Source organism: Stegodyphus dumicola, chromosome 2 (genome assembly GCF_044657685.1).
Source record: "Stegodyphus dumicola isolate Sdum_Otavi_A_Nest chromosome 2, ASM4465768v1".
NCBI classification, from domain to species: domain Eukaryota; kingdom Metazoa; phylum Arthropoda; class Arachnida; order Araneae; family Eresidae; genus Stegodyphus; species Stegodyphus dumicola.
The window spans coordinates 19,758,432-19,785,671 of record NC_140769.1 but is presented as its reverse complement, the minus strand read 5'-3'; the positions used below and the strand labels follow the sequence as shown (position 1 = coordinate 19,785,671).

At 32.1% G+C, this 27,240-nt stretch overlaps 1 protein-coding gene across 5 annotated transcripts in view; it reads right to left on the bottom strand.

Annotated features, from left to right (window-relative positions):
• Positions 1-27,240, bottom strand: part of LOC118191723 (protein NDRG3-like) — a 68,364-nt gene that overhangs the window by 15,149 nt on the left and 25,975 nt on the right. For 4 of the 5 annotated variants that reach the window (XR_015039389.1, XM_035362568.2, XM_035362559.2 and 1 more), the window contains exons 5-11: positions 19,054-19,116; positions 18,832-18,892; positions 16,880-17,044; positions 16,696-16,799; positions 8,986-9,051; positions 8,762-8,861; positions 104-188 (exon numbers count right to left, since the gene is read on the bottom strand). Coding sequence is in view for 4 of the 5 variants with exons in the window: in XM_035362568.2 (XP_035218459.1) it covers positions 104-188; positions 8,762-8,861; positions 8,986-9,051; positions 16,696-16,799; positions 16,880-17,044; positions 18,832-18,892; positions 19,054-19,116 (644 nt within the window). In the remaining variant the exon portion in view is untranslated. The remainder of the gene's footprint in view (positions 1-103; positions 189-8,761; positions 8,862-8,985; positions 9,052-16,695; positions 16,800-16,879; positions 17,045-18,831; positions 18,893-19,053; positions 19,117-27,240) is intronic. The other variant, XM_035362592.2, reaches the window with a different exon arrangement.

Here is a 27,240-nt window from a genome sequence, read left to right as displayed (position 1 = left end):
AAGGCCATTTAATTTGACACAAAATAGCATAAACAGATGAATTGGCATTGCCTACATTACAAAGAGAATGGGAAAAACCTACAGAGCTGAACACTGAACTCACCATAACCAAGCCCTTGCAAGAAATAACGAAGAGCTTCACTGACTTTAGCTGGCTCTTCTTCTAAAACCATTCCACAGTTAGACAGCTAGAAACAAAATAGACAATTTGGTCACATAAAATATTATCCTATAGTGTGGAGCACAATTTATATGTTTCTTATTTCATTTATACGTCAATCATTTCATTCCTAATCACAACCATAAAATATTTCATCATATGATGGGTGACTTTAGCTATAACATAGTTTTCAAAACTCATTTACCAATAGTTCTTTTGCCAGTGCAATTTCTTTAAAATTCATATTTTTCCCTTTCAGTCACATTTGCAAGTAATACACAAAAGACGATGTAGAATATCTCAGATTAGACAGAGGTTCAAATCTGGCTGTGAATGGTAAGGTTATCATTTAGACAGATAAGGGATAGATTAGACATTGAAGTCTCCTACAGATACCTCTCTTTTGTTTTCCCAATTTTTGGTACTTTTTAAATATAAAATATTACATACATTTAAATTCTAAAGGTTTGATTGTTTATGGAAATATCCTAGTGTAAATACAGAATCGTATCCCTTACTTAATATAACCTTGATACAATGCAAAAATACAAGTCTGCAAATTATAAAGCATAACATTTCATTTTGCAGAATACCTGAATTTGAAATTGCATAATGATTGCAGCAGTGCTGGAGAGAAATGGACCATATTAGCAACCATAACAATGTTGACACATACAGAAATTCCCCCTCTTTCAGATGTAACAGTCATTATCCTTCCAATACTACATGGGTGTAGTCAGTGCATGGAAGTGTTCCTAGCTTAAAACTAAAATGCAAGGAGCTGCATATAAGGATAGAATATTCTAAAGTACTCATACACGTCAAAAAAGCTGACATATTAAAATATAAAGTATGGTGACAAGATGGGTTATACCAAAATATGACTGATGAATAACATGGCTTATGCAACTAGCCATTTTGGATGCACAAGTATCAGCTATATCTTGATTTGCTGATGATGATTAGCAATGGACTGTTTCTGTTCTGTCTTGCAAATAAAGTCAAACTTACTGAGCATGCAGCAGCAATTATGTAAAACTGTCATACACCTGATTCCTCACACCAATGAAGAAGAATGATTTTTGACAATTTTACAAGGCTGCTAACATCCACATGGAATAGTACATCTGTGAAGAGTGAATTCGTATGAAAAATCATTGCTTTAAATGAAACACAGTAAAAATGTAAATCCAGTAAGGAGAACTACTACGGGTCTCCACATCCAAAGAAAACATGTGCAAAATCCATGAGAGTCAATGTCATTATGATTATTATGGTATGATCGTTACTCAATATTTACTTAGTAGATGTAATTTGTACTTCGTACATTTCTTGCAAACCACTTGTCATAAAGTCCTGCAGAAAAAACAGCATCAAACACTCTCCACTTTATCCATAATCTCCCATGGCAATGCCTACAATTGTAGCTTGCATTCTTCTTCATCATCATTATTATTTTTATCACTTGGGGTGAATGACCTGTTCGCAAGATGAGGTTCAGAAGTGTTGTGACAACCTTCACATTCTCTAAATTTCAACCGTGTGACTGATTTATTCCCTTAATTCAAGAAATATCTAAACAGCATTTGTTCATGCAATCCTTTGCTTCATTTGCAACACAAATAAATTTTGAGCTCCCAATTGCATTATGAAGACCCATACCGACAGAGTAAGTTCATGAATAATAATCAAGCACTTAAAAAATTAATCTACACTATGAAACGAAAAAATTGAAAACGAAAAAATTTCGATTGACAAATTAGTCGGTATTCTCGACACAGCAATTATAGGACTTTCCAAATAAGAAGTACATCAAGCATTAATAAAACTACTTGTCTTAACTTGAAGTGCAGTCACACAGTTATGAGCCATAATTAACCCTTTCAGGATGGGCGTCCCATATACGCATTCCCTAAGAATGTCTCTTACAGCCGGGCGTCCCATCCACGCATCGCTAGAGATTGCATTCAGAGGACTGGTGATGCGTATGCGCATTTTAAGCTGAAATGTTTTTCTGCAGGCCACTAGATGGCATACTATGTCCATTAATTTTGAAATGAACACAGTTTTAAGTTCCTGACCTTGAGTTTGATATATTCTGTTTGACTTAAATTAAATGGTATTTTACTCATCAGCTCTTGCGAGAAGGGGGGAGGAAAAACGTAAACAGAGATGAGCTCTTTAAATCGCTGTGTGCTAATGAAAACATTCGCGTGTCAGATTTATATCCAATTCCTTTTTTTATTCTATTTTTTCCTTTACCATATATAGTCTTTTAGGGTTAGTATGTGGAGTATTGTTATGTTTTGCATTGCCCTTCAGATATATTTCCGTTTCTGCTCTTTTTTTTTCGGAAAGCCTCACCTCCAGTCTATTATAGCAGAAAGGCGCTTATTTATCAGAGGAAGAATACCCTTGTATGGTCAGTGAACCATTTATTAACGCAGATTCATTTTCTAAAGAGTTAGAAAGTGATACTTCTCCGTACTTCGAGATTTACCACAGTCTTCATATTAAACTTTATTACTTTTTGCTGTAAATAGTCTTTATTGTGTTGTTTTATTAATTTAAAACTTTACTGATGGATTTTATCAATTAAAACTTTGGAATAAATTGAATAGCGCTTCCAAAAATTATTTTGCAAGACAAGAAATTTTTTAAGTATATTTTCATGTAAAATAAAGAAAAAAACGTTATTAAGTGCTAATTTTAACATATTGTTACGAATTTGGTATTTAAAAAGCTAATGTTAGTTGAATTAAATTAAATGGTTTTATTTCTCGCGCAGTGCAGCGCGTGACAAATATTAAAAGAAAGCTAAGCCGGAAAATTGAAAATACAAGAGCGTGTGCATTAAATAAATAAATATCTCTTTTTGATTTCGAGAAAGTACTGGAAAATTCTAGCGCATGATTTTAAAATCTTATAAAAGGAGGAAAACATCTCAGTTTGTTGTAGTTGCTTATTTTGTTGTTGTTTAGAAAACTGCTCTTGTTGATTGTAGCGAATTCGCGGATTAGCTTTCTTTAGCTGTTTTGAATTATGTTCTATTGGACATTTGAGTAGTTAAAAGATAACTACTGTGAGATATTGTAATACTGCATGATAATTTGAGAAGATTTAAGCATTTTTGTTGTGATAATAATAAATTTTTGTTCATTTTTCATCGGACTTGTGCATTCATTTCGTAACGAACCCGTACGCATGCAACAATTTTTGGTGGCAGCGGTGGGATTTGAATGCCAATCACAAGAGCGATGGAAGAGCAGTTAAGACAGTTGATATCAGCCTTTGCTGCATTTAAAGAGGAAATGAAAACGGGCCAGCAGGAAATGAAAGCGGGACAAGAAGAAATGAAAGATGATATGAAATCTGGTCAGGAAAAGATGGAAGAATCCGTTAAAAAGGAAATGGAATCTATTAAAAAGGAAATGGAAACCGTTCACGAAAAGTTGGAAGCTGGTCAAGTAACTTTTAAGGAAGATATAAAAGCTGTACAAGAAAACATTGAAGCAGGTCAAGACGAAATGAAAAGAGAAATAACCTGCGTAATAGAAAGTAAATTTGAGGCTGTGGAAGACAGAATAGGAGCTGTAGAAAATAAAGTTGGGCAAATTGAAGAAAAGGTTTCTTCTGTCAAAGATGAAATAGAAGATAAGAGTGTCGGCTGTGGAGCAACGAGTCGAAGGAAAAGTTTCGGCCGTCCAACAACAAATTGAAGAGAGAGTTTCTGCAGTTGAGAAAGAAATGGAAACTTTAAAAAAATTCGTAGCGACGGCAGGGAGCAAGAATGATGATTTTAAATTCTTACCGATGCCTGCTCGTCCATCTCTGAAGCTATCCACATATGATGGGAAGACATCCTGGCAAGTGTATAAGACCCAGTTTTCTATCGTTGCGGATGCGAATGGATGGGACTCCCAAGCTAAGGCCTGTCATCTCTCCACTTCTCTGAGAGCAGATGCAGCGGATATCCTGCAGACGCTTCCCAAAAATCAAAGGCTAGATTTCGAAGCTCTGTCCGGTGCCTTGGAGCTGCGCTTCGGTGAGAAATGTTTAAAAGACTACAGCAGGCTTCAATTAAAATCCTGTCAACAGAAGCCCACCGAATCACTCCAGGAACTCGCCACGGATGTTGAAAGGCTGTCCCACCTCGCCTTTACGGAGTGCCCGAGAGAAACGAGGGAAATTCTACAATATTTCATCGATGGCATCTGGGACCCTGAAATACAGAAAGCACTGCGAATGGCGGATGTTAAAGATTTGAAAAGCGCTCTGTTGTATGCCATGAAGTTCGAGGCAGCCCAGGAAGCAACTAATAGAGATCGCTACCCAGTTAGAGCTGTGCGAGTCCATGAGCCAGTGGATCAACTGATGGCTCGTTTAGATGATTTAGCCAGACAAGTGGACGCTTTGATACGGAGTAGGAGCGAGAAGAAAGTGGCTCTAAGGTGTTGGAGATGTGGTAGTGAAGGTCACCTAACGGAATTGCAGAACACCCCAGGGTACAGAATATAAAGCAGATGATTTTACCAGACAAGTCAGTGGCTTGAGACGGAACAGAAATGAAAAGAAAGTAGTTCTAAAGTGATGGAACTGCGGAGTTGAAGGCCACATACCAAGAAACTGCAGAACACCCCGAGGTACGGAAAATAAGACCATTTCCCAGCAACGACGCAGTAAACAAATTAGTGACCATATCGAGGAACAGAGGTTGCCAGATAATGGAAAACCTTGTTTTAAAGCGCTTAAAATTTGAACAGTGAGTGGCAACAGTAACGAACTGTCCATTAATGGGAATATCGATGAAGTTCCTTGCAATATGATCATTGACACAGGAGCTAATGTTACCATCATTAGGAAAGATATCGCTGAACAGTTTAAAGATAAACTTATTTGGATGCCATCCTGTGTTACCCTTCAGACTGCGTCTGGTGATAAGATCGACATAACTGGGAAGTTAAACGTAAGCATCACGTTTGGAAGTGCCGCCTACCATCACACGGCATATGTGGCGGATATCACAGATCCATGCATACTCGGATTGGACTTTTTAAGGAAATACAATTTTTCCTTAGACTTGAAAAACAACAAACTGCTTTCAGCATCTGATGGCATGACTATCCATCCTCAAAAAGGATCCTCGCCTGGAAATGCCGACGCGTTGTCCGAAAGATCCAGCTCGGGAAGCTGCCGAAATCATACTAGGGTCGAAAAGAAACGCAAAACTACCAGCTCTTCTCTAGCCCAGATGCTCTTCGGTCGAGACCTTCGTCTGCCTTGTGACCGCCTGTTTGATCGCTGTACAGATGCGCCTTCATCGCCTGAGGAACACATCCAAGATGTCCAGGCCCGTTTTGAAGTGATCCACCGTTCCGTACGAAAGCGAGTGAACTTGGTCACGGAGAAAGTGAAGACCAGATACAACACAAGAGCTACTGGACATAGATCCAACAAAGGAGACAAGGTGTGGTTGTGGAACCCGATTCAACGAAAAGGACTCAGGCCGAAATTACAGTCACCTTGAGACGGTCACCACACAGTCCTAAACAGGCTGAATGACGTCGTGGTTCGGATTCGTAAGTCTTCGAACTCTAAACCTAAAGTCGTTCATTACGACAGGTTAGCTCATTACTATGGCCATAGTACGTAATGTAAATAATTGTAAATAGTATAAGACCATGGTCCTTTTTGTTTTTAAATGTGTATTTGATTTAATTTGTATTTAGTATTTGATTTGCATTTAGTATTTGATTTGTATTTGATAGCATTTGATTTGTTTTATTTATTGCATTTATTGTTCATGTTGTTTATTATTGTAATGTAATGCTTATTAATGCATTTATGCCACAGTTGTAAGTTTAGCTTCCTGTCCAGGGATTGTACTGTCCCAGACGTGCAGTCCTTGGGAAGGGGGCAGTGTTACGAATTTGGTATTTAAAAAGCTAATGTTAGTTCAATTAAATTAAATGGTTTTATTTCTCGCGCAGTGCAGCGCGTGACGAATATTAAAAGAAAGCTAAGCCAGAAAATTGAAAATACAAGAGCGCGTGCATTAAATAAATAAATATCTCTTTTTGATTTCGAGAAAGTACTGGAAAATTCTAGCGCGTGATTTTAAAATCTTATAAAAGGAGGAAAACATCTCAGTTTGTTGATCAGTTGCATAGTTTGTTGTTGTTTAGAAAACTGCTCTTGTTGATTGTAGCGAATTCGCGGATTAGCTTTCTTTAGCTGTTTTGAATTATGTTCTATTGGACATTTGAGTAGTTAAAAGATAACTACTGTGAGATATTGTAATACTGCATGATAATTTGAGAAGATTTAAGCATTTTTGTTGTGATAATAATAAATGTTTGTTCATTTTTCATCGGACTTGTGCATTCATTTCGTAACGAACCCATACGCACGCAACAATATATAAGAGCTCAAGTAATCATCTAAAAGAATACAAAAAATTACTATGCTAGAAGCAAAGCTTTTTTTTTCCTGATCTTTTTTTATAAAATTAGGCTTAGCGATGCAAAACCTCCCTCCTGTACGGTGACTGCCTTCGATTCCCTTCCGTCCCGCACGAGCGTTTTAAACAAAGGTGTGCCGTCGTGAAAAGATTAAGAGAAAATATGTTTTAAAGTGTCTTGTAAACAACGGATCAGTAATAACGAATCAACTTAATATTTTGTTTTAGACCTATCTGAATGGGTATCTCATAAACACATTCACTGTGAAAGTCTCTCACAGTTGGGCATCCCAACCCTGCATCACTAGAGAATGAGCGTGAGGGATGGGTGATACATATAAGCATTTTAAGCTGAAACATTTTTTAAAGACCACCAAATTGCATCCTGTGTCCATTACTTTTGAACTGAATGTAATTTTAGGGTCCTGATCTTCAGTTGATCACATTTTGCATAATGTTGGTGTCAGCTGTTGTGGGTGAGGAGGTAAACAAACAGATCTTTGCTCTTTAACTCGAATGCGATATAAATATTTACTTTCCTGATTTCTCTTCAAATATTTTTTTTCATTCTTTTCTCACAACTATGTAGTGTCTTTTAGGGTTATTATGTCGGGTTCTGTTATGCCTTGCATTGTTTTTATCTCTTATATTTCGAGTACTTCCCTTTTCATTTCTGAAAGCCTTAACTTCAATTTATTATGGTGAGCAAGTGTTATTTATAAGATATACTTGCATGATAAATGAGCCAATCAGTGACACAGCTGAGAATGATGATTTATTTTCTAAAGAGTTAGAAAGCAATATTTCTAGCAATTATGATAGAAGCATTTTGTCAGAGACTGAGAGCTCACCAAGTGGCTGCCTTCCACTTTTAGTGAAAGATTTTGTTACTACTTCTTGCAAACAGTCTTTTTTGTATTTGTTTATTACTTTGAAAGTTTATTCATATATTTTGTCCATTAAAATTTCAGAATAATTTGAATAGAGCTTTCCAAAATTGTTTTTTAAAGTAAGCATTTTTTTTTATATATTTTCATGTAAAATAAAGGGAAAATGTTAATTTTAACATATATGATAGCTCAAGTAATAATCTAAAACAGAACCAAAAATTAGTAAGGACTTTTTTATTATTATTATTTTTGTTTCCTAAAGTTAGGCTTAGCGACACAAAGCCCCTGCCCTGAGGGATAATTACTTTCGGCTCCGATTCATTCCAAGGGAACATCTTGAACAAAAGTGAGCTGTCTCAAAAGGGTTAACTCACCAAAAAAGTGCTAAGCAGACACCATTATAACCAATTTATGGTGATGCTGAAGAAAAAGGCTTACAAGTGATTCAAATGATGGCTTGCATGCGAAAAACATGTCAATCAAGAACCAACATAAAAATAAATTGGCTTTTTTTTTTTTAAACTATCACAGAATAAGGCAGGTTGAGTTTTTATTCATGATGATGTACTCTGAATAATACAAAAGATTACCACAGCACTTAAAAAATACTGTGTGAAAAATACAGTTTGAAAAATCAGTAAATAGTTTCATCCTCCATCACAACAATGGTTTTGTATCAGGCACTACTTCTGGCATAGCTATTTCAGTCAAAAACATTGCAGTATGCCCTCAGTTACTTTATTCACTAGATTTGGCAGTATGAAAATTCCTCTTTCTCAAAGTTTAGATGACTAGAAAAAGCAAACATTTTAAACTAATTTAGTATACTGATGCAGTCATGACATGTTTAAAAATACTTACAAAAGCAAGACTTCCAGAATTGCTTCAAAAAGTGACAAGAGCAATGTTCAATTCCACACGGAATGTATTTTGATGGGAATTAAAGATAGCGTATTTTTTTATTATAACTTTTTAAAATTATTTAAAATTTAACTATAATTCTGTTCATATAATGCATACATACATAACTGCCATGATTAAACTACTTCATACAGAAGTCATTCATTATATCCATATTTTAAAGATCATCCTGTCCATATTTTAAAGATCATCTGCCATATTTGAAAAAGCACCATTAAGAACTTCTGGTTACTACACAGATGATCAAACATAGCTTCCAAATTTAATGTCTTAATCAATGGAATAACATGAAAGGATTTTTATTTATAAAAATTGCAACCAAGACCAAACCTTCATCCAAGTAGAATTCGTTGGATCAAGACGACTGTTCATGGTTACACTATCTTCTAGATGAGGGGACATATCTCCACAAAGCAGAAGAACATGACACCTATTAAAAACAAAACATAAATTTAAAAAAATATTTATGCACTGCATTACACTTTTTAACATTATACCATGAAAAAGTAACAAAAGTTAATACAAACAAATCAAATGAAAAGTTAAAACCATACTTAAAATTTTTTGCCTCTTTTTTCTTTAATGGATCCATTTCACGGACAATGCCCAAATCTGTACGCCTAGAATGGAAATGAAAGTTACAAGTCTGTATGTTTAGAGAGCTTCTTAAATCAGCATTTACTACAATGCATATTAATCCAGAAAAAAATATCAAAATTACACCATAAAAAAATAATACTGATATCTTACAAAGTACTTTATATAAAACACATAGTATCTACTGTACGAGAAATATATAATTTTATACTGTATAAAAAATTCATAATCTGATTTCTACGCAAAATTTATTTCTCAAAGCAACATACTATATTGCACAAAAGTATTATATTTTTTACCTGCTGTACAAACATTACATACTGTACAAAAAATAGCCACAACCAGGTTTTTCATGCAGTTTAAGATCAAAATTATCATTAATTTAAATGACAAATTATACTGTTCTCAATCCTTGGATACTTCTTCAACTAAATAGTAGCATATTATAAAGTAAGTTATTATTTAATAACTAAACAAAAGTCAGAAACATGTTTTATTAATCATAACAATACTACAAATATTCAGAATTATTAATTGGATCTATTATAAATTACACAAATTTTTAAATACTAATTAGATAGATAATAAAGAAAAAAATAAAAAGTTTCAATTGTTTAGAATTCACGTTTATTACTTTTCAAATAGCTCAAAGCATTAAGCAAGTCATAATCTCTACGTATAATAAAAGAAAGAGTCTGTCTGTGTGTGTGTCTTTCGTTCGTGTTGTGCGTAAGCTAATAGACCCAGGGCTATGAAATTTGGTACATAGGTGCATTTAGACAAGTGCCACTGCACCTCGAAGCGATTTTTCCAAAATTTGAATCAGATTTTTTTTTTTAAATCTTTTTTGATGAAATAGCATCACTTTAAATAGTTTCATTCTTTTAGAAATGTGGTTTTGGCAACAGTTTTTCATTCAAGGCTTTGTTTACTGGACTGCTAACTGTTGAAAATATGAGATACAATATTATTAATTATACACGCAACATGAACATTCCAATCTTCTTATTCTGACGCGCATGTGTATCGTGAGGCATAACAGAAAGAATTTCATTTTTTCTCTCTCTCTCTCTCTTTATTAGCTAATAGCAAAGAGGTTTTTATATTTTGGACGATGTCATCCACAAAGCACAATTTTGATTGGTTATTGCTTTCTGATGATAGTTTCAATCTTTTAGAAATGTGGTTTTAGCATCAGTTTTTATTCACTGCTTTGGATACTGGACTGCTTACTGTTTTCTCTTGAAAATATGAGATTTATTGTTTATGTCATTGTATTTTTTTATATTATGTTTTAATTATATATAATTTTAATTAGATAAAAAGTTTTGTATGATTTTATTTTAAGAAACAAAGTTCTTAATTTCTTTTATAACATTTCAATTCTTAAGATTTTGCAACGGGAAGTTGGTTAATTTATTTATTAGGATAATTAATATTTGTGTTAAGGGATATTGCTTATTTCATTGTAATTTTTTTATATATAATACATTTTTATTGAAATTTCTATTTTTTCCTTTCTTTCTGTCTTTTTTCTTTTTTTATATATAAAGTAGTTCTGCAGAGTAAAATTCTGTGCATTCTTTTAAATTTAATGTTTAGTGTTCCATTTAAGCACTTTCCTGGTACATTTAAAAGCCAGAGGAAGGCTGGCCGCGTAGTGGCTAGTTTAAAGGTAAACTAAAGAGCTTATGTTATAACAAATAGCAGTATTTACAGACCCGACTATTTGTGAGGCCATATACAAGTTAAATTCAAAATCTTACATTTTGCATAATGGCAAAACTTATGTGGCTCAATAAATGATATGATAAACCAGCATAATCATAATGATCCAAAAATTTTCACTCACAAAAGTATTTTTTTCTAACATTAAAACAACTCGATAGTTTCAAGAACTAAATTTTTACTTGAAATAAACTTACAACGAATGGAACATAATAACCTTCTACTAAAGCCAAAAATTAAAAATAGTTTGTTAATTCTCTCCAATAAAATCAGAAATATATAAGTTAAAACTAAATATAAATTTCAGACTTATGTGCTAAGAAATAGATTTTACTATATAATCTAGATATGGCAGCTGAACCAAAATTAAAAAAAAATTATACATACATACAAGATACATTCATATTTCACCTAAGTGTTCATATTGCTGTGTACTATGAGTCGACAGAAATCTTAAATAATAGGGTCAGATGAACACAGAAAACTTTAAACGTTATTCCAACTTTGCATGAATCTTACTAAGAAGATAAACAACTAGAGATAGCTTAGAACACTGAAATCAATGTTTGTACATATTTCTGCGCATGAAAATTAAGTCTTTTAAGGACATCAAAGAAAAAAAAAATTGACATATTAACAAAAGTGAATTGAATAAATTTAAGCACTTATCGATGCCTGAACTTTTGTGATAAATGGTAATTTTACAAGATGTTGAAACTAGGGGTCTGAATAATCAGAAAGTACCAAATAGATTTGAAAGTAGGATGCATTATTATTAAACATAATTTAATACACTCTTTAACACACTGCATATATTAAGAAGAATTTTGGAGTGAAAATTTTAAAAATTTAGGACTTTGAGATTTCACCAAGCAGCAAAATGCAAAGTGCCAAGACCTATGGTACACTCATACATATAAGAAAAATCTTTTAAATTTTCAATTTTTAATTTCTCTAGTAATATGGTACACTCATACATATAAGAAAAATCTTTTAAATTTTCAATTTTTAATTTCTCTAGTAACAGAAAAATTCTTTTCCATAAATAACTGTCAAGTGACAAGATTAGAAAAATTTTTACAATTTTCCATACTTATATACTTATGCACAGTGTAAAGTGAAAATAAAGGAAAGATAAACAAACCTATTAAGAGAAAGCCTTCTAGGATCAAAAATAAAAAAATACAAATAACTTCATTTTCACCATCCTTCAAAACATTCTCCAAAAAATAAGAAATTCATCGCTAAATTCCTGTAACACATGCCCATTATGTGTTAATAACATAGACATTTATTTTGTCACATTTTTCTGAAATCCGGAATAACAGGTTTATAAATGTTGCTTTGAAATCCTTATACACTTTCTGAGATGCAAAGTCTAAAATAAAAACTAAAAAAAAAAAAAAAAAAAAAAAAAAACTAACCAACTCTGGAAAAGAGAGGGGGTGAATTCAGGAAAGAAAAGTGCAAAATTAATTTTACAGAGAAAAACTATACACATTTGAATATTATGAAACTATTACATGGGAAAAATTTTTTCTTACATATTAACAGAACCACCATGGTGCAATCTGGCAATTTTTTACACATGAAAAGATAAAAGCTACTTATTAACAGATGAAAGGTACAAACTGGTGGTTTTTGTGACATTTTTTTTAGAAAGGTTCTTAAACTAACAATATTTATCGTAAGTTGTTAAACATTATCAACATATGAAAAGAAAATATACTTCAACAATTTAAATACAAATTTGAATTATTAAATACAGATTGCTTGATATGTTAAAAATAAAACATTTACATTTTTCCTTTAAATATTTCCGAAATTTTTCTGTGCTATTGTTCTCCCAAAATAGCAATCTGTTTTCGCTTACAAGAAAATCAGAGAATTGTGAAGACTCAGCTTCCTCCAACCCTTGGCAACTAAGTTTACAGCAAAAAATATCACGATTTGTTTATAAAAACCGTTGGAACTTGGAATACAATGAAAACAAACACATTCAAAAATGCCGGTATTGCTTGACTGAAAGACTGTTATGAGCATGCATACTTGCCAACCTATGACACTCAAAAATCAGGAGATTTTTTTAAGAAATCAGGAGATTTTTCACAATGTTAAAAAGACTTTTTAAATGATAAAAATATAGTTTTTAATAATGAATTAACTTTAAATAGTTACTAAGTCTTAAATGCAAGCAAAACAAAAATACCTTAGACATAAAAAACATTTTTATTACTTTCATCGTTTAAAAAAAAAAAAAAAAAAAAAAGGCACTTTAATCAGTTTTCATACAAATGTTATGGACAGTGGCAGATTTTGCTCTCGTTAAGAAAGAAACTTCATAATTTTGTTCATAGCAATTGCCACGTAGGCCTGCTTTCGCTAATAAAAGTTTTTCTAATGTGTCATCACTAATATTAGATCTAAATTTAGTCCTCGTTTTCGCAACAACACTGAAAATCCTCTCACACTCTGCATTACTATGGGGAACTGTCAAGATGGCCAACATAATTCTAGAGAGTTCACTATATTTTAAAATTCCATCAGCACCTTTCAATTTTCCAATTAACCTCCACTGGGTGTCAATCCTAGCTGATTTTATAACTTCATCCAAGTTTTCTAATTGTAAACTGCAAAATTGCGACTGCAGTATATCAGTAGCAACATCAATATCATCATCTTTCATGACTAAACGAAGTAACACAGGAAATCTGTTCAAAAAGTACCTTATATCAAAAAAAGATGCATTTGCTAGAGCAGAAACATCAGCAACTTTAGCATGCAAAATCACTTCATCGTTGACTGGAAATTTATGTAGTGTGTAATCACATACTTGACAGAAGTAATTTCTAACATGAAGATAAAACTTATTTTTGTCTTAAGTTCTTTCACTACTTTTGTAGCTGCAGCTCCTATTACCAAATCTTCATCTTCCTTCTCATTTTCTGTTTCACCATAAATCACATCATATATAGAATTACAAGACAAAACACAGACTGGTTTTACAAACTTTGATAAAATGTCTTTAAACAGATCATAAATCATTGATTGCAAAACATGAATTAATGGAATTCTGCTTTGTAGAATTGTGTTCAGAACATCGAATGATGGCAAAATGAATTGTAAAAAAAAAAGCAAAAAGCTTTGTTAAGGTCCGAAGAAAAAAAACATAAATATTCGTTCTTCACAAGATAAACTTACAGTAATCGGAAAATGTTTCGTGTGTTGAGCAATTTTTTTTTTTTATTATTTTGAGAGAAATTTGTATCAGCTTTACGCTTATATTTTGCAGTATTATTTTGAGAACTGCCAGTTGAATTGCTGAATGATGCAGAAATTACAAAAAATCAAAATTTTTCTCATTTCAGTATTATGCAGCTGTTGGAACTGTTTCAATTTTTCCTTTCTTTTAGAACTCCTTTCAAGATAATAATAAATATCAACAATGTGTTCATCCACATTTAATGGTAAAGAAGCTGCCCCTTTTTCAGCTGCTAAATTTAAGAGGCGACAGGTGCACCTCATAATCTGCAAATCTGAATTTGCCTTTCTTAAGATGCCTGCAACACCAGTCTTCAAGCCTACCATTACTCGTGCATTATCGGCACCAAGCGCTAAGCAATTATCCAGAGGGACTGCATTTTATTTTAAAGTTTTAATAATTAGCTGTGCTATATTAAAGCCTGCCGAATGTCCTTCTAAAGTGGGGTCAGAAAGTAAACTGCACTCAATTTCTGAAGACTCTGGATTAAAAAAAGAAACAACAATTGGATACAGTTTTGAATTGGTATTATTGCTTCCATCCGTAGAGAGGCAGAACGGAGCTGTTTTAATGCAATCAATAACTAAAGATTTATTTTTCAAACCCATTTCTTTAACAATTGCACCTGTTTTGGTCCTTGCACTTGAGTATTTCTTAGCGATTTCACTATCAGGAAACATTTTTCTAAATAAAGCTGCAGCGTGATCCGATGCATTCAGTGGCAGGTTGTGCTCCAGTAAAAAGGCAGAGAACAGACATTCTGCATTAATCACTTTTTGGTCTTTTGTTTCCGAAGAAAAATTTAATTTTTTGTTTTTTCAAAACAACTCATGTTGTCCTTGTGTTTTTGTGTACGCACATGTTTGAGAACATCTGCCCTTCCACCAAGCGAAATCGAAAAATCGTAACGACAGATGGTACACATCGCAAATTTATTACATTTCCTTGAAGAAATAATGGAAGGAAAGTCAACTATGTACGATTTTTGAAACGTGCACGAGTATTTCACCTTTCTCGCAGACATATCAAAAGACGATAATTTCTAAAACTATTTCCTAAAGGCACGTGTACTCACACAACTCAGGACAAGATGAACGAAATAGCGAAAGAACATCCAAAGAACGGCCAACGGCCTTGAGCTTGCTTTGTGCTCATTGGCTAATATATGCCAGATGACACGCAGTGGAGCTCGATGCCCATTGGAGAACGACGTTTCTGGATACGTATGCTGTCAATCACAAAGCAGAAATTCTCATCTGATTCGCAAGGTTTCATTTTAGATATAATCTAAAGAAAATTCAGTTGCTTTCAGACGTCCAAAATCCCTTTTTTTTTTGTTCATAAAACGAAGTATTAAGCCAAGTTCCATAAAAATCGTGAGAAATATTAAGAATAAGAAAAAGTCGGGAGAAATATATTGTAAATCGGGTTGGCGGGAGAGCGGTCTAAAATCTGGAGTCTCCCGCCTAAATCGGGAGAGTTGGCAACTCTGAGCATGGTTTGCTGGAAAACAGTTATGCCACTTTTGGCATATTCGGAAAATTTGGCGACTTCTACTATGGTGGTTGCATTAATACATAAGTACCAAAGACTATTATGAAAAAATATAAAAGAAAAATAAATTTAATTTTAAGATAATTGCAGTAACTTTTTTGTTTTTGCTAAGTGTTTCAGAACCTGTGCTTTTATTACATTTATTATTACTGTTTATTTTCAGAATCCAAATATTAATAAATCACTAAAATGGAAAGTAATATCACTTTAAAAATATGGCAGAAGACAATAAAAATATTTCATACTTCTAATTTCAACATATTATCATTATTTTAATGATATTTATCAATGTTATTATGTTAGTACAACACACACAAAAAAATGTTGAAAAATTCAAAAATTATAAATCAAAATTTTGTATGCAAATTATTTAAAATTGCCTTATGTTGATCAGTTGTTAGATTTAACACACACACACACACACACACACACAAACACACACAAAAAAAAAATAAATAAATAAATAAAAAAATAAAAATAAAATAAAAAAAAAAATCATATCCTCACATGGGAAAAGTTGTTTTTGAGGTAATGTTTTATGAATTCTTCATGAAGAAAAAGAAAAAAATTCCTAAATATATTAGAAGTAAATTCTAAATATATATCTAAATATATAAATTTCTAAAAATATATATAGAGATCATATTAGAAGTAGGAATGTATTCAAATGGCAACCAATCAAATACATATTTGTCAATAAATTATCAAAAAAAATCTAAAATGTGAATTCACACTCAAAACGGCAGTTGTAAAAAACAGATCAAAACGTTGGATTAGTAAAATTGTCAAAATTAATGACTTTTAAGAATAAAAAGTCATTTCTGAAAAAACTTAAGGGCATTTAAGGATTGTAAGGACACTGTGAAATTTCTCCTTAAAATGTGAGGAATATTTCTTATTAAAATATTCAAATAGCAAAATCTAAAGTGAAATCATACAGTAGAAAATTCACAAACATAAGAAGAATTTGAATTCTACAGATTAGTAAGAGAAAAAGGAAAGGTTTAAAAAAGAGTACATAACAAATAAACAAAATTTTAAATATATTTAAAAAGGAAAATTTTAAACTGACAAGTATACAGAAAATATAACAAACAAATAGTGCCAAAGCCAAAAGACTTACTTTATAAATGAATCAATAAACAGAGAGAGATTATATGCATTGACTGAAGTACTAAAATATTGTCGATATACTTGGATCAGATCATGGCTTCTTTCTTCTATTTGCTATAAGGATAAAAACTGAAATGAACTTTTATGACACTTTTATAAACATCACCAACTAGTAAAAAACAAATTATTAATACCCGTCCAAAATGATGCCACATTAAATAATCCAGTGTTGAGGCAGTCATTCCAGCTGAACGTAAATGCATAGCATTTAACTTTTGATAGCCCCATTCAGTCCAGCTAGATACTGTACAAGTAGGATTTATGAGAAACAATCCATCCACACAATCTGGGTGTGCCAACTGAGAAAAAAATCTGAAGTTAATTTATAATGCACGGCAAATGCTGGGTCACTCATATAAACCTAACATTAAGAAGCTTTATTACATCCCCCCTAAAAAAATAAACCATTTAAACAATTTTTACTGCAAAATGAAAGTTCAACATTTCTGTCATGTAATTAGTACATTTTAGTAAATGCTCTTTTAAAATTAAAATATAAATAAAATAGGTTTACATGTTCAAATATCACTGAGGCCAGGCCTTTCACAAATGGCCCATCTTTTATCATTATCTTCATCTGGAGTCCTAAGTGAAGGACTTGGATAAAGTTTCCCCTCCTTTTCTCACAAGGTTGCTGTATTTTTCAGAATTAGTATCCAGATGTATGGAAGATTAAAATAAAAGTTTCTATCGCAAAATGGGATATTACATCTGGATATCAATTTTAAAAGTACAAACTATTTCAATTTTATTTTAAGATTTAATTCTAACTACATGTGTCTTCTGATTCTTCAGCATAAGCTCTGTTGATTACCCTGCAGAAATTAAAGCATTGTTCTATTCATCCAACTATGCTGGCTCATTACTAGATTATTAACAGCAATGGCAACAAGTCATAGTTTTGCAACAGGTCACCATGCCTCATAAAAACTGGGCAAAAAGTTATATAGAACAATTTCAAGATTTAAATTCTGTGTATCACAACACACACTTAGCTTTTTGTTGCATGATTGCTATTTTCATGCAAACTGGCTGGTTATGGTATACTGCAAAATTACTTAAAGCGAAGCTTCTGTGAATATTGAGATCATCAAGCCCTGTCCAACTATTTCAGTACAATGGCTAAGAAGACCAACTTATGATAAAGCTTAATTTGGCAATAAAAAATCAAGTTTATATTTTTTGATAACCCTGCATAACATATAAGAGTCATTTAAGAAATATTACATTATACAAGAAAGGCTACGAGAGATACAACAAACACGAGAACTACCCAAATAATAATTTGGTAACCGTGTAGTATGCTATTCACCACTTAAAGTTATTTATTTATTTTTAGATGGTGACACTAAAACTGATTGTTGTTTTAATCACTTCTTTTTCCTGCCATTTTATTGCACTTTTGAATTTAAAAATAGCATTTATATGGCACCATCTAAGAAATAAATAACTAAATGTATTCACTTCAAAAACTTGTTCTTTCTGACACTTAAACAAATGAATCACAAATCTTATAGGAAAAGTAATCAAACAATGAAAATACTTGCAGAAAATAATACAGAATGCCATTTAAAATGGGGGAAAAAAGAAAATATCTAGCATTATTTTCATGATTAAGATAAAAAAAAAATGAAGAAACTAATTTCAAACAAAACATTTTGAAGTCAGGGGAAAATGAGGAATTAGAATTCAAATCATTAACCATGATTTTTATAGATACAGAAAATTTATTTAGTCAACCACAGAAGAGATTTAAAGGAAATTGTTGGGTAAATTTGACAAAGAAACTCTAAATACATGTTAAAAAGACTAACAATGCTGAAACAATGTACATTGGATAATTTAGTAGTTACAATTTTAGAAGAAAAATACAGTCTACATATAGGAAGAACTAGAATATAAATTGTTAAAATCATTTTGTCAATATCTGTTAGGCATGAATAAAAAACATATTAAAATTTATTGTCTACTGGATATATTTCAAATTTCTACTAATTTCTACTTATGGTACTAAAATGTATACTTTGCAAATTATTTAATGAATAATCGAAACATTTTTTTAAAGTAACTAAAAACCTCCGTATACCGCAAATCGAGCAAGAATATTAGCACCAGCTCCAACACCCAATCCAACAAAGTGTTTTAAGCTGAAAAATAAAAATTTAAATGAGCTTAATAAAAAATATCAAAGAATTCAATATATGAAAATATTCATAAATTTTTCTGTACCAATACTAACAATAAATTGATAGTTTTAAAAATATTCGAGGTGGGACAGAAAAAAGACATGATAAAAATATAAACTTACCCATAAAATTTCATTACAGGAATTAAAGTCTCAGCTAGTTGATCCATTGTGGGATATATAAAACTTTAAAAAAGAAAAGAAAGAAAAATGAGTTTTAAGCATTTTTCCTCCCCCCTAGCAGTATAGCTGTTATTTTGCATGGGGTGGATACTATTTTTAAAAAATACATAAATTACTGGATAAGTTTACAGAAAAATGAATGAATTTATGAAAAAGGAGAAGGAGTTCTAATATATGTAAAGATACTTTTTCATGAAGTGAATGAAATACAGAGACTGTTCACATACTTTTTAGACAATATTCATTGTATTTAGAGAAATGTTTTACCTAAAATTTTTGTGTTTTAAATGTTCTTTTTGGTAACCATTATTCTTCCCTATCTTTCTAGAATGCAATTTCCAAGACAAAGGCCTTTTGTGGTATCGGAAAAGGTATTTTATCCCATTCCTCCAGAACAGCTTTCCAAATTATGCATAAAATATGTTCCTGATAATGTGTGAAGTTGATCTTAATATATTTCTATACTCTTTTTATTTATGATTTGCCATTATATGAAAAATCAGCAACAATCACAAATCCCTTTGAAAACTTTCTTTGGATTCTTTGAACCAAGTTCTAAGATTTTTTCTTCTCTTTGATGATAAGAAATCAAAATGTTTTTATTGCAGTAATTTAAATGCACCACAGAATCATTTATTGTGAGAAAAGTTTTCCGTTTTTGCCTAAATAAATGTTTTTCACAAAGAATTCTGCACATCATTCTGTGTTCGGCGATGTGTCGTGGAGATAAGACATGCATATTATGTTTTTTTGCCTTTTTAAGATTTAAATCAGCATTAACTGCTTTGTTTAAAGTTTATACTGAGCATTTTAAGGATTTTGCAACTGCACTTGGCAGATTTTCTTTTAATATTTAATATCTTACCTCTGCAACATTTGAAACATTCCTTTTTTTCCTTGGATACATATTTGAAACAATTTTTCCACATGAAGCAAAATTTTGACCTTTTTTCTTTTCCAATTGACAATATTACCTATTGTAGCTTTCACACAGTGTTTTTTAATAACTCGATATGAATAAATTTCTTAGGCACTGAAAAACTGGAAGAGGAAAGTTTCAAACATTTCACAGTTAACCATAAATTTAAGTTTGTCGATCCCAAAACTGGAATGCACATACAAAAAATAATAAGACCTAATGACAAAATGAGAAACACAGAGGAAGGGCATGACATCATCTGGAAAGTTATCTCACAGAACTTATGTGCAGAAGGAAAGCGAAAGACCTATTTGAAAAAAATTAAATGATATTAAAATGTCTATGCCTCCAACGTAAACAATTCTTAGAACTAATATTTAACATTTTTTATGTTTGTACAGTGTGTTATCATCAATAAAATCTGCCTGCGAGATTTGCATCATAAGAAAAATTTTTTATGTGTATACTGTGTGTTAATGTTATTTGTCACTTATATTATTTTAGTTGCAGTAAATAAATATGTTATTAGTGTTTAAATCTGCATCCCATTATTAATGGATATATCCCTAATAACATCAATTATATTTCAGAGACTCAACTGTGTTGCTGTGAGTGCACAAAAGGTAAGCTGAATTTGCTATCTTTATTCTTCATTGATTATTAAGACTAATATCATTTTACGTCCCGAAACTAAAATTTAAATTGAGCAGATAATATATAAACTTTCTGAAACTGCTAAGTAAGAATTAATAATGGCTCAGTCAAGTTTTAAAGATTGTATGCAAATAACGAAACTGAATTCCGAAAATTACGCTACTTGGAAACTCAAGATTCAAATGCTTTTAATGCGTGATGGGTTAGATAATCTTTATTCTCCCCCACCACCTAAACCTGATGATGAATTTTTAAAGAGGGATAAACAAGCACGAGCTATAATAAATATATGCATTGATGACTCTCAGATTATTCCTGTTAGAGATAAAACGACTACCGCCGGTACATGGCAGAAATTAAAATCAGTTCACTAGCGCTCCAATTTGAGCAACAAATTATACCTTCTGAGAAAATTATATTCAGTAAAAATGGAAGAACAATAAGATATGATTGCACACATCACTCATATGATGGACTTAGTCAAAAGACTGAAAGCTATTGGTGAGAACATTCTGGATCAGCATGTAGCCGCACTTTTGTTAGTTCCGATTCTCGAATCATACAATAATTTTATAACTGAAATTGAAGCTAGAGAGGAAACTCTTATAACTATAGATCTTGTCAAAATGAAACTCACTGACGAGCACACTAGAACAGTGGTGCGCAAACGTTTTCGACTGCGACCCCTTTTGTAGAGAGAAATTTTTGGCGACCCCTAGAGATAAATGTTCACAAATACGATGTATATTTCGCGCATTTCTTTCGTTTCGAATAAAAACATCATCATATCTGACTCATATTAATTTTATTTATAATTTTAAGAAAATACTTTTTGTATAACACAAAAATCAGTAAATTGCCCTTTAATGAGACGTATGTGGCTGCAAGTTTCTAATTATCTCATCGATGTTTGGATGTATGTTGCTAATTGCAATTCGCATATCATCTTCAGGGTTTAAACGCGAGCGGTATTTAGTTTTTATTGAAACTAGTTTCCTAAATCCAGTTTCACATAAATACGTTGATGCAAATTGTATTAACACTCTGATGGCATTCTTGCATGAAACGGGATATTGTTTTTCCACGGATAGCCAACATTTTTGGCAAGGCTGAGTTTTAAATTGATTTCGAAGAGTATAATCACTAATTAGATCTATCAATTGCTCTTTCTCACTAATTTGAAGAGTTGAACTGCATATGTCAAAGGAAAATGGATCACGAATCCAACCAAGATCGTTTTCAGGAAAATCCTCGAATCTTCTCGAAAAATTTTCCTTTAACTTTTCAATGTGATTAGAAACGATGTTTTTAAATGTAAATATATCTATATTATTTTCCCTGATAAAATCGTTAAAGCAAGGGAACATGTCGGTGTTGTTTTTATTCAGTTCAGTTTGCCAGAGACTAAGCTTATTCTTAAAAGCTTGAATTTTACTGGCTTAAGTTATGATAGTTGAATTCTCACCCTGCAAGCTCAAATTTAAGTCGTTAAGTTTTTCGAAAATATCAACTAAATAGCTCAGCTTCCCTAGCCAAACTTCATTGATATAATAACTTGCCAATCTATGTTTCTTTTCGATTAAAAACATATACACTTCATTTCTCAAATATCCGTCATAGTATTTTCTCACGTGAAAGCCATCTGACTTCAGTGTGTAACAGTAATCTCTCATACGTTGAGCTCATCTCATTGCAAAGTATTGAAAAGAGATGGCTGTTGTGGCTGTTGCATTTAATGTACTTAATTGAACTAACACCGTCTTATTATATGTTGTGCAACTCTTCATCCATATCTTTTGCAACAAGAGCTTGCCGATGAATCATACAGTGATTAAATACCATATGAGGCGCCACCTTCTGAATTAAGCCTCTGAGCCCTTTATTCGAACTTGTTAATGCTGCAGCACCATCAGTGCAAACCGCAAAACAGTTTGCCCAGGTAAGGGACTTTGTTTCAAAATATTCATTTATTACTTCGAATATTTTTCTCCAGTTGTTTTTCCCTTCCAAACTTTTGCAACATAAAAACGTTTCTGTTATATCTTCATTAAAAATAAATTATAAAATAACGTAAATAATTAGTTGTGACATGACATTTTAGTAATATCGGTAGTCTCGTCCAGTTGTAAATCAAATACAGATGAATTTTGCATGCGTTTTATGACTTCTGAGTCGTTATTTCGTGACATTTCGGAAATTCGCCGAAACACGGTATCTCTTGATAATGGTATTGTTTTTAGTTCATTTCCATATTTATTGCCATGCATAATTGATGTCATCTTAGTTGCTGCTGGAAGGATAAGGGATTCTCCAATTGTATGGGGTTTCATTGTTTTTCCTATTAGATAAGAAACTTCTAAAGAAGCTCGTAATGCTTTCTGAGGTATTGTTGTAAATTTCTTTAAATGTGCACTTTGAATTTTCAGATTTTCAGCTCGTCTTTGAAAAAAATCGGCATGTTTATTTTGAAGTTCTTTATGTTTAATTTCCAGGTGCCTTTTTAATTTAGCTGGTTTCATGCTCTCATTTGCTAATTTTTCGTTGCAAATGACACATATCGGGCAAATGACACATAACAAATAATATATAAAATTTTATCATTTTTTTTCGAGAAATTCAATAATATTAACAGAGATCTTTCTCTAATGATAGCACATACCTAATAACAAAGAGTAGCAAAGCCCGATAAAAATATAAAAAATCATAATTACACAACGTCACACGATAAAACTTGAGGATAAACTAAAAAAATTGCAGGCCAACAGCTACATGCTACAACTTCATGCGAACACTTCACGTCTTCACTCTGACTATCAGATACACTGCGTACCTCGCCATCTGATTGGCTGATCACGGAAGCGAATTTTTCCCCTTTCCCTGAGGTTAATGTCTAATCAAATAGGCGCTTTACAGTAAAACTGGCAAATTATCGCGAAGAGGGCGCTATCTACCGGAGTGAAAAACTTGCGTCTTCACACTTTACATACATTACGCATTACGGTCAAAGAAAGAGCGGACAGCATGAAAATGCAATTAAACAGTGAGTGACAGCGCTTCACTCTTTATATGTACACTGTATGGTATGCAGCATGCAGGCATAATGCATTTCATAAAAATTTGGCGACCCCCAAAAAACTTCTGGCGACCCCTAGTTTGCGCACCACTGCACTAGAAGACTAGAACAACAAGCAGATCGAAGTTCTAATTCTTCAACCGCAATAAATGCAAGAAATTATGATAATAATACAGAAAAGAAATTTTGTATCTTTTGTAAATGCACTGGTCATACTCATGAGTGTTGTTATAAATTGCAAAACAAAAATAACAGTTCTTGTCCTGACAACTCAAAATCAGAAAATCGCGTGACCAAACATGTCGGACAATCGAACCGACATTGTATGAACGCAGACAAAGAAAGCTGTGAATCGGCACCAACCCAAAGAATTGTTTATGAAAAGGGTTTAATAATTACTCCATTATATAGCTCAGAACAAAATATAAATAAAAAGATTTTGTGCCTCGTTTCCGGCACAAGCAGTCATCTAATATTAGATAAAAGTTTGTTAAAAGAACTGATATATGAGGATTCTCAAGCAAAAACCATTTTAGCAGATGAAAAAATTTTATACTCGCCGGGTTGACCTTGATTTAGAAGATAATGTATATTACAGAAAATTTGACTGAATGATGTTTATTATGTTCCTGATTTAAAGAGCAACTTAATTTCTATTAAGCAAATTGCTAGTAAGGGATATTCTGTTACTTTTGAAAAAGAAAAGTGTCACATCAAAAAGGATAGCCAAAGAATTATGCACGCATATTCTGATGACAATAGTTTATATAAAATTGTTTTAATAAAAATTCCAGAAAACGCTAATTTTGTTATTGAATGTAGAAATAAAAACTATATACAAACATGGCATTCAAGGTTAGCTCACTGAAGTTATGATGCAATCAGACAATTAGTAAGAGAAAACCTAGCAGAAGGAATAAAATTAGATTATTGCACTTATAATGAAAACTGTTTGGAATGCATAAAGAATAAAATGCAGCAAATTCCTTATCCAAAAGCTGCTAGTGTTCGCACAAGAAAAACCACTGGAGCTTATTCATAGTGGCATTTGTGGGCCTATGACTACTCCAAGTATTGGTGGAAAACTTTATTTCGTATCATTTATTGATGCCTTTACTAGATATACTGTCATCTATCTGCTCACTAAAAAGAATGAAGTTCTTAGCAAATTAAAGGACTTTGTCGGTATGACAAGAAATAAATTTGGAAGAACAATTCAGACTCTTCGTACCGATAATGGCGGTGAATATACCAGCAAGGAAATGGATGAATTTCTATCAGATAATGGCAACAAACATCAACTAACTGTTCCCTTTTCACCTCCTCAGAACGGTGTGAGCAAAAGAAAAAAAAAATAAAAACTGAGATGATCAGGTGCCTGCTGTCCCAAGGCCGACTTTCATACAATTTTTGGGGTGAAGCTGTCAACACAACAAATTACAAATAGAACCGCCTTCCAACCAGAGCTTGTCATAAGACTCTCTATGAATTAAGGAGCAGAAGAAAACCTAATCTAGCTCATATGAAACAATTTGGTTGCACAGCTTATGCATATGTATGTAAGGAAAACCGTAAAAAATTAGACCAGAAAGCGAATGAAGGCATTTTTGTAGGTTTCGATCAAAGGAGTACAGAATCTACACAGGTGAAAACCGTATAATCATCAGTAGAAGTGTAAAATTTGTCAAAGAACTATCAGCAAATGAAAATACTGAAATTTCTGTCCATCTAATGGTTGCAAACGCAGAAAATGGCGAAAAAAACTGAAGAAAAACACAAAATTGTATTCAAAGAAGAGCCAAGATGATCAGAAAAGAAAACGAAGGGAGTATCACAAGAACATCTAGGATTTTTAACAAACACAACCAAAACCATACCAGAGAATTTTAAAGACTTCCTATTGGCTGTTGACGGATTTTCAATCTGAAAGGAAACAAAGTTGGAACAGTCAACTTACCAGGAACAGCAGAATAAATACTTATCAGTGTTTAAATCTGCATCCTATTATTAATGGATATATCCCTCATAACATCAATTAAGTTTTGCACACTCAATTGCGCTGCTGAGTGCACAATAGGTAAGCTAAATTTTGCTATCTTTATTCTTCATCAACAACTCAGGTTACCATAAATGAAACAACAATTTGGTGATAAATGAAATAACAACTTTGTGATAATATAAGTCCTTCAGTCTACTCTAAACAAATCCCCCCCCCATTAAACTGGCAAAAGTTCTGGAGAATTTATGCATCTTCTCACCATGAGTTTCTAGACTTTTCTATGGCATTTATTTATTTAGTATTATTAAATAATTTTATTAAATATGTTTCTATCGTGAATCCCTTAGTTCATACTATGAATGCTCAAACTATACCTTTTCTTATGATCCACCTCAAAGCTTCTATGGGCTATGGTTGGGCAATGCTGCACTTAATCAATGACATTGAAAGACTCAACTGTGCAAAGTGCCAAAAAGAAAACAAACAACATCGATTATGCAAGATATCGATGCTTTAGATGAAAAAAAAAAAATACTATTTACAATAAATTCATTATAACTGAGATGCTTAAAAAATGTCAGTAAATCTAAACTTACAGTGAAATAGTATATAAATCCAAAATATCCTAGATGATGATCCTTGATATTTATTCCTGAATAACTGGAGTAAATTTTTATAAGATCTAAATTTTGTGTAGCAAGTTAAAAATAATTACGTTTACATAATAGGAAAAATTAAGACAGTTTATTTACGAAGTTCAAATTGTTTTAGAAAAGAAGTGATTAACCAGAGGAAAAATCAAGCATAGATCATACATAGATGGTGAATGTTTTTGAAATTTCTAAACAAAATTTATAATTTTTTATAGGAAGCTTGGCAATAAGATCTATTCTCTGCATTTTAAAATATTATTCATTACTTCTTCCATTAGCTCGACAAACAAGAGGTGGGTTATGCCATTTCTCTGAACCCTTTCCCATTCCACTCTCCAGAATTTTCCAGTTGGTAGTTTTAATAATGTTAAAATGTTTACTGATGCTAGTGAATCACTGAAGCCTTTTTCTGATTCAATTTCCCACTGTTTTACAATTAAAAATTTAAAATATTAAGAAGAATTCACTCAGCAAATGTGACCAGAAAATTCTGCAAGTTTTTCTTTTTTCTTTAATATACTTGACAAATATCATTTTCTTTCTATTCTCCTTATTTTAATCTCCTCATAATTCACTATTATTCATTTATAACCTTAAATACAAAATAAATCAATTTCTCCTTTTATTAAGGGGAGGGGGTTGCAGCATGATGTTTTATGACAAACATGTAATTTTATTAAAATGTGCTATTAATAAACCCATACACTTCCCTTCAGTATTTTTCCTTAATATACAGCAAAAGTTTTAAATTAGATAAATTTATTTTGCTTAAATGATAACTTTCATCACTCATATCTGACTTCTCTAACACAATCACCTCTAAACAATA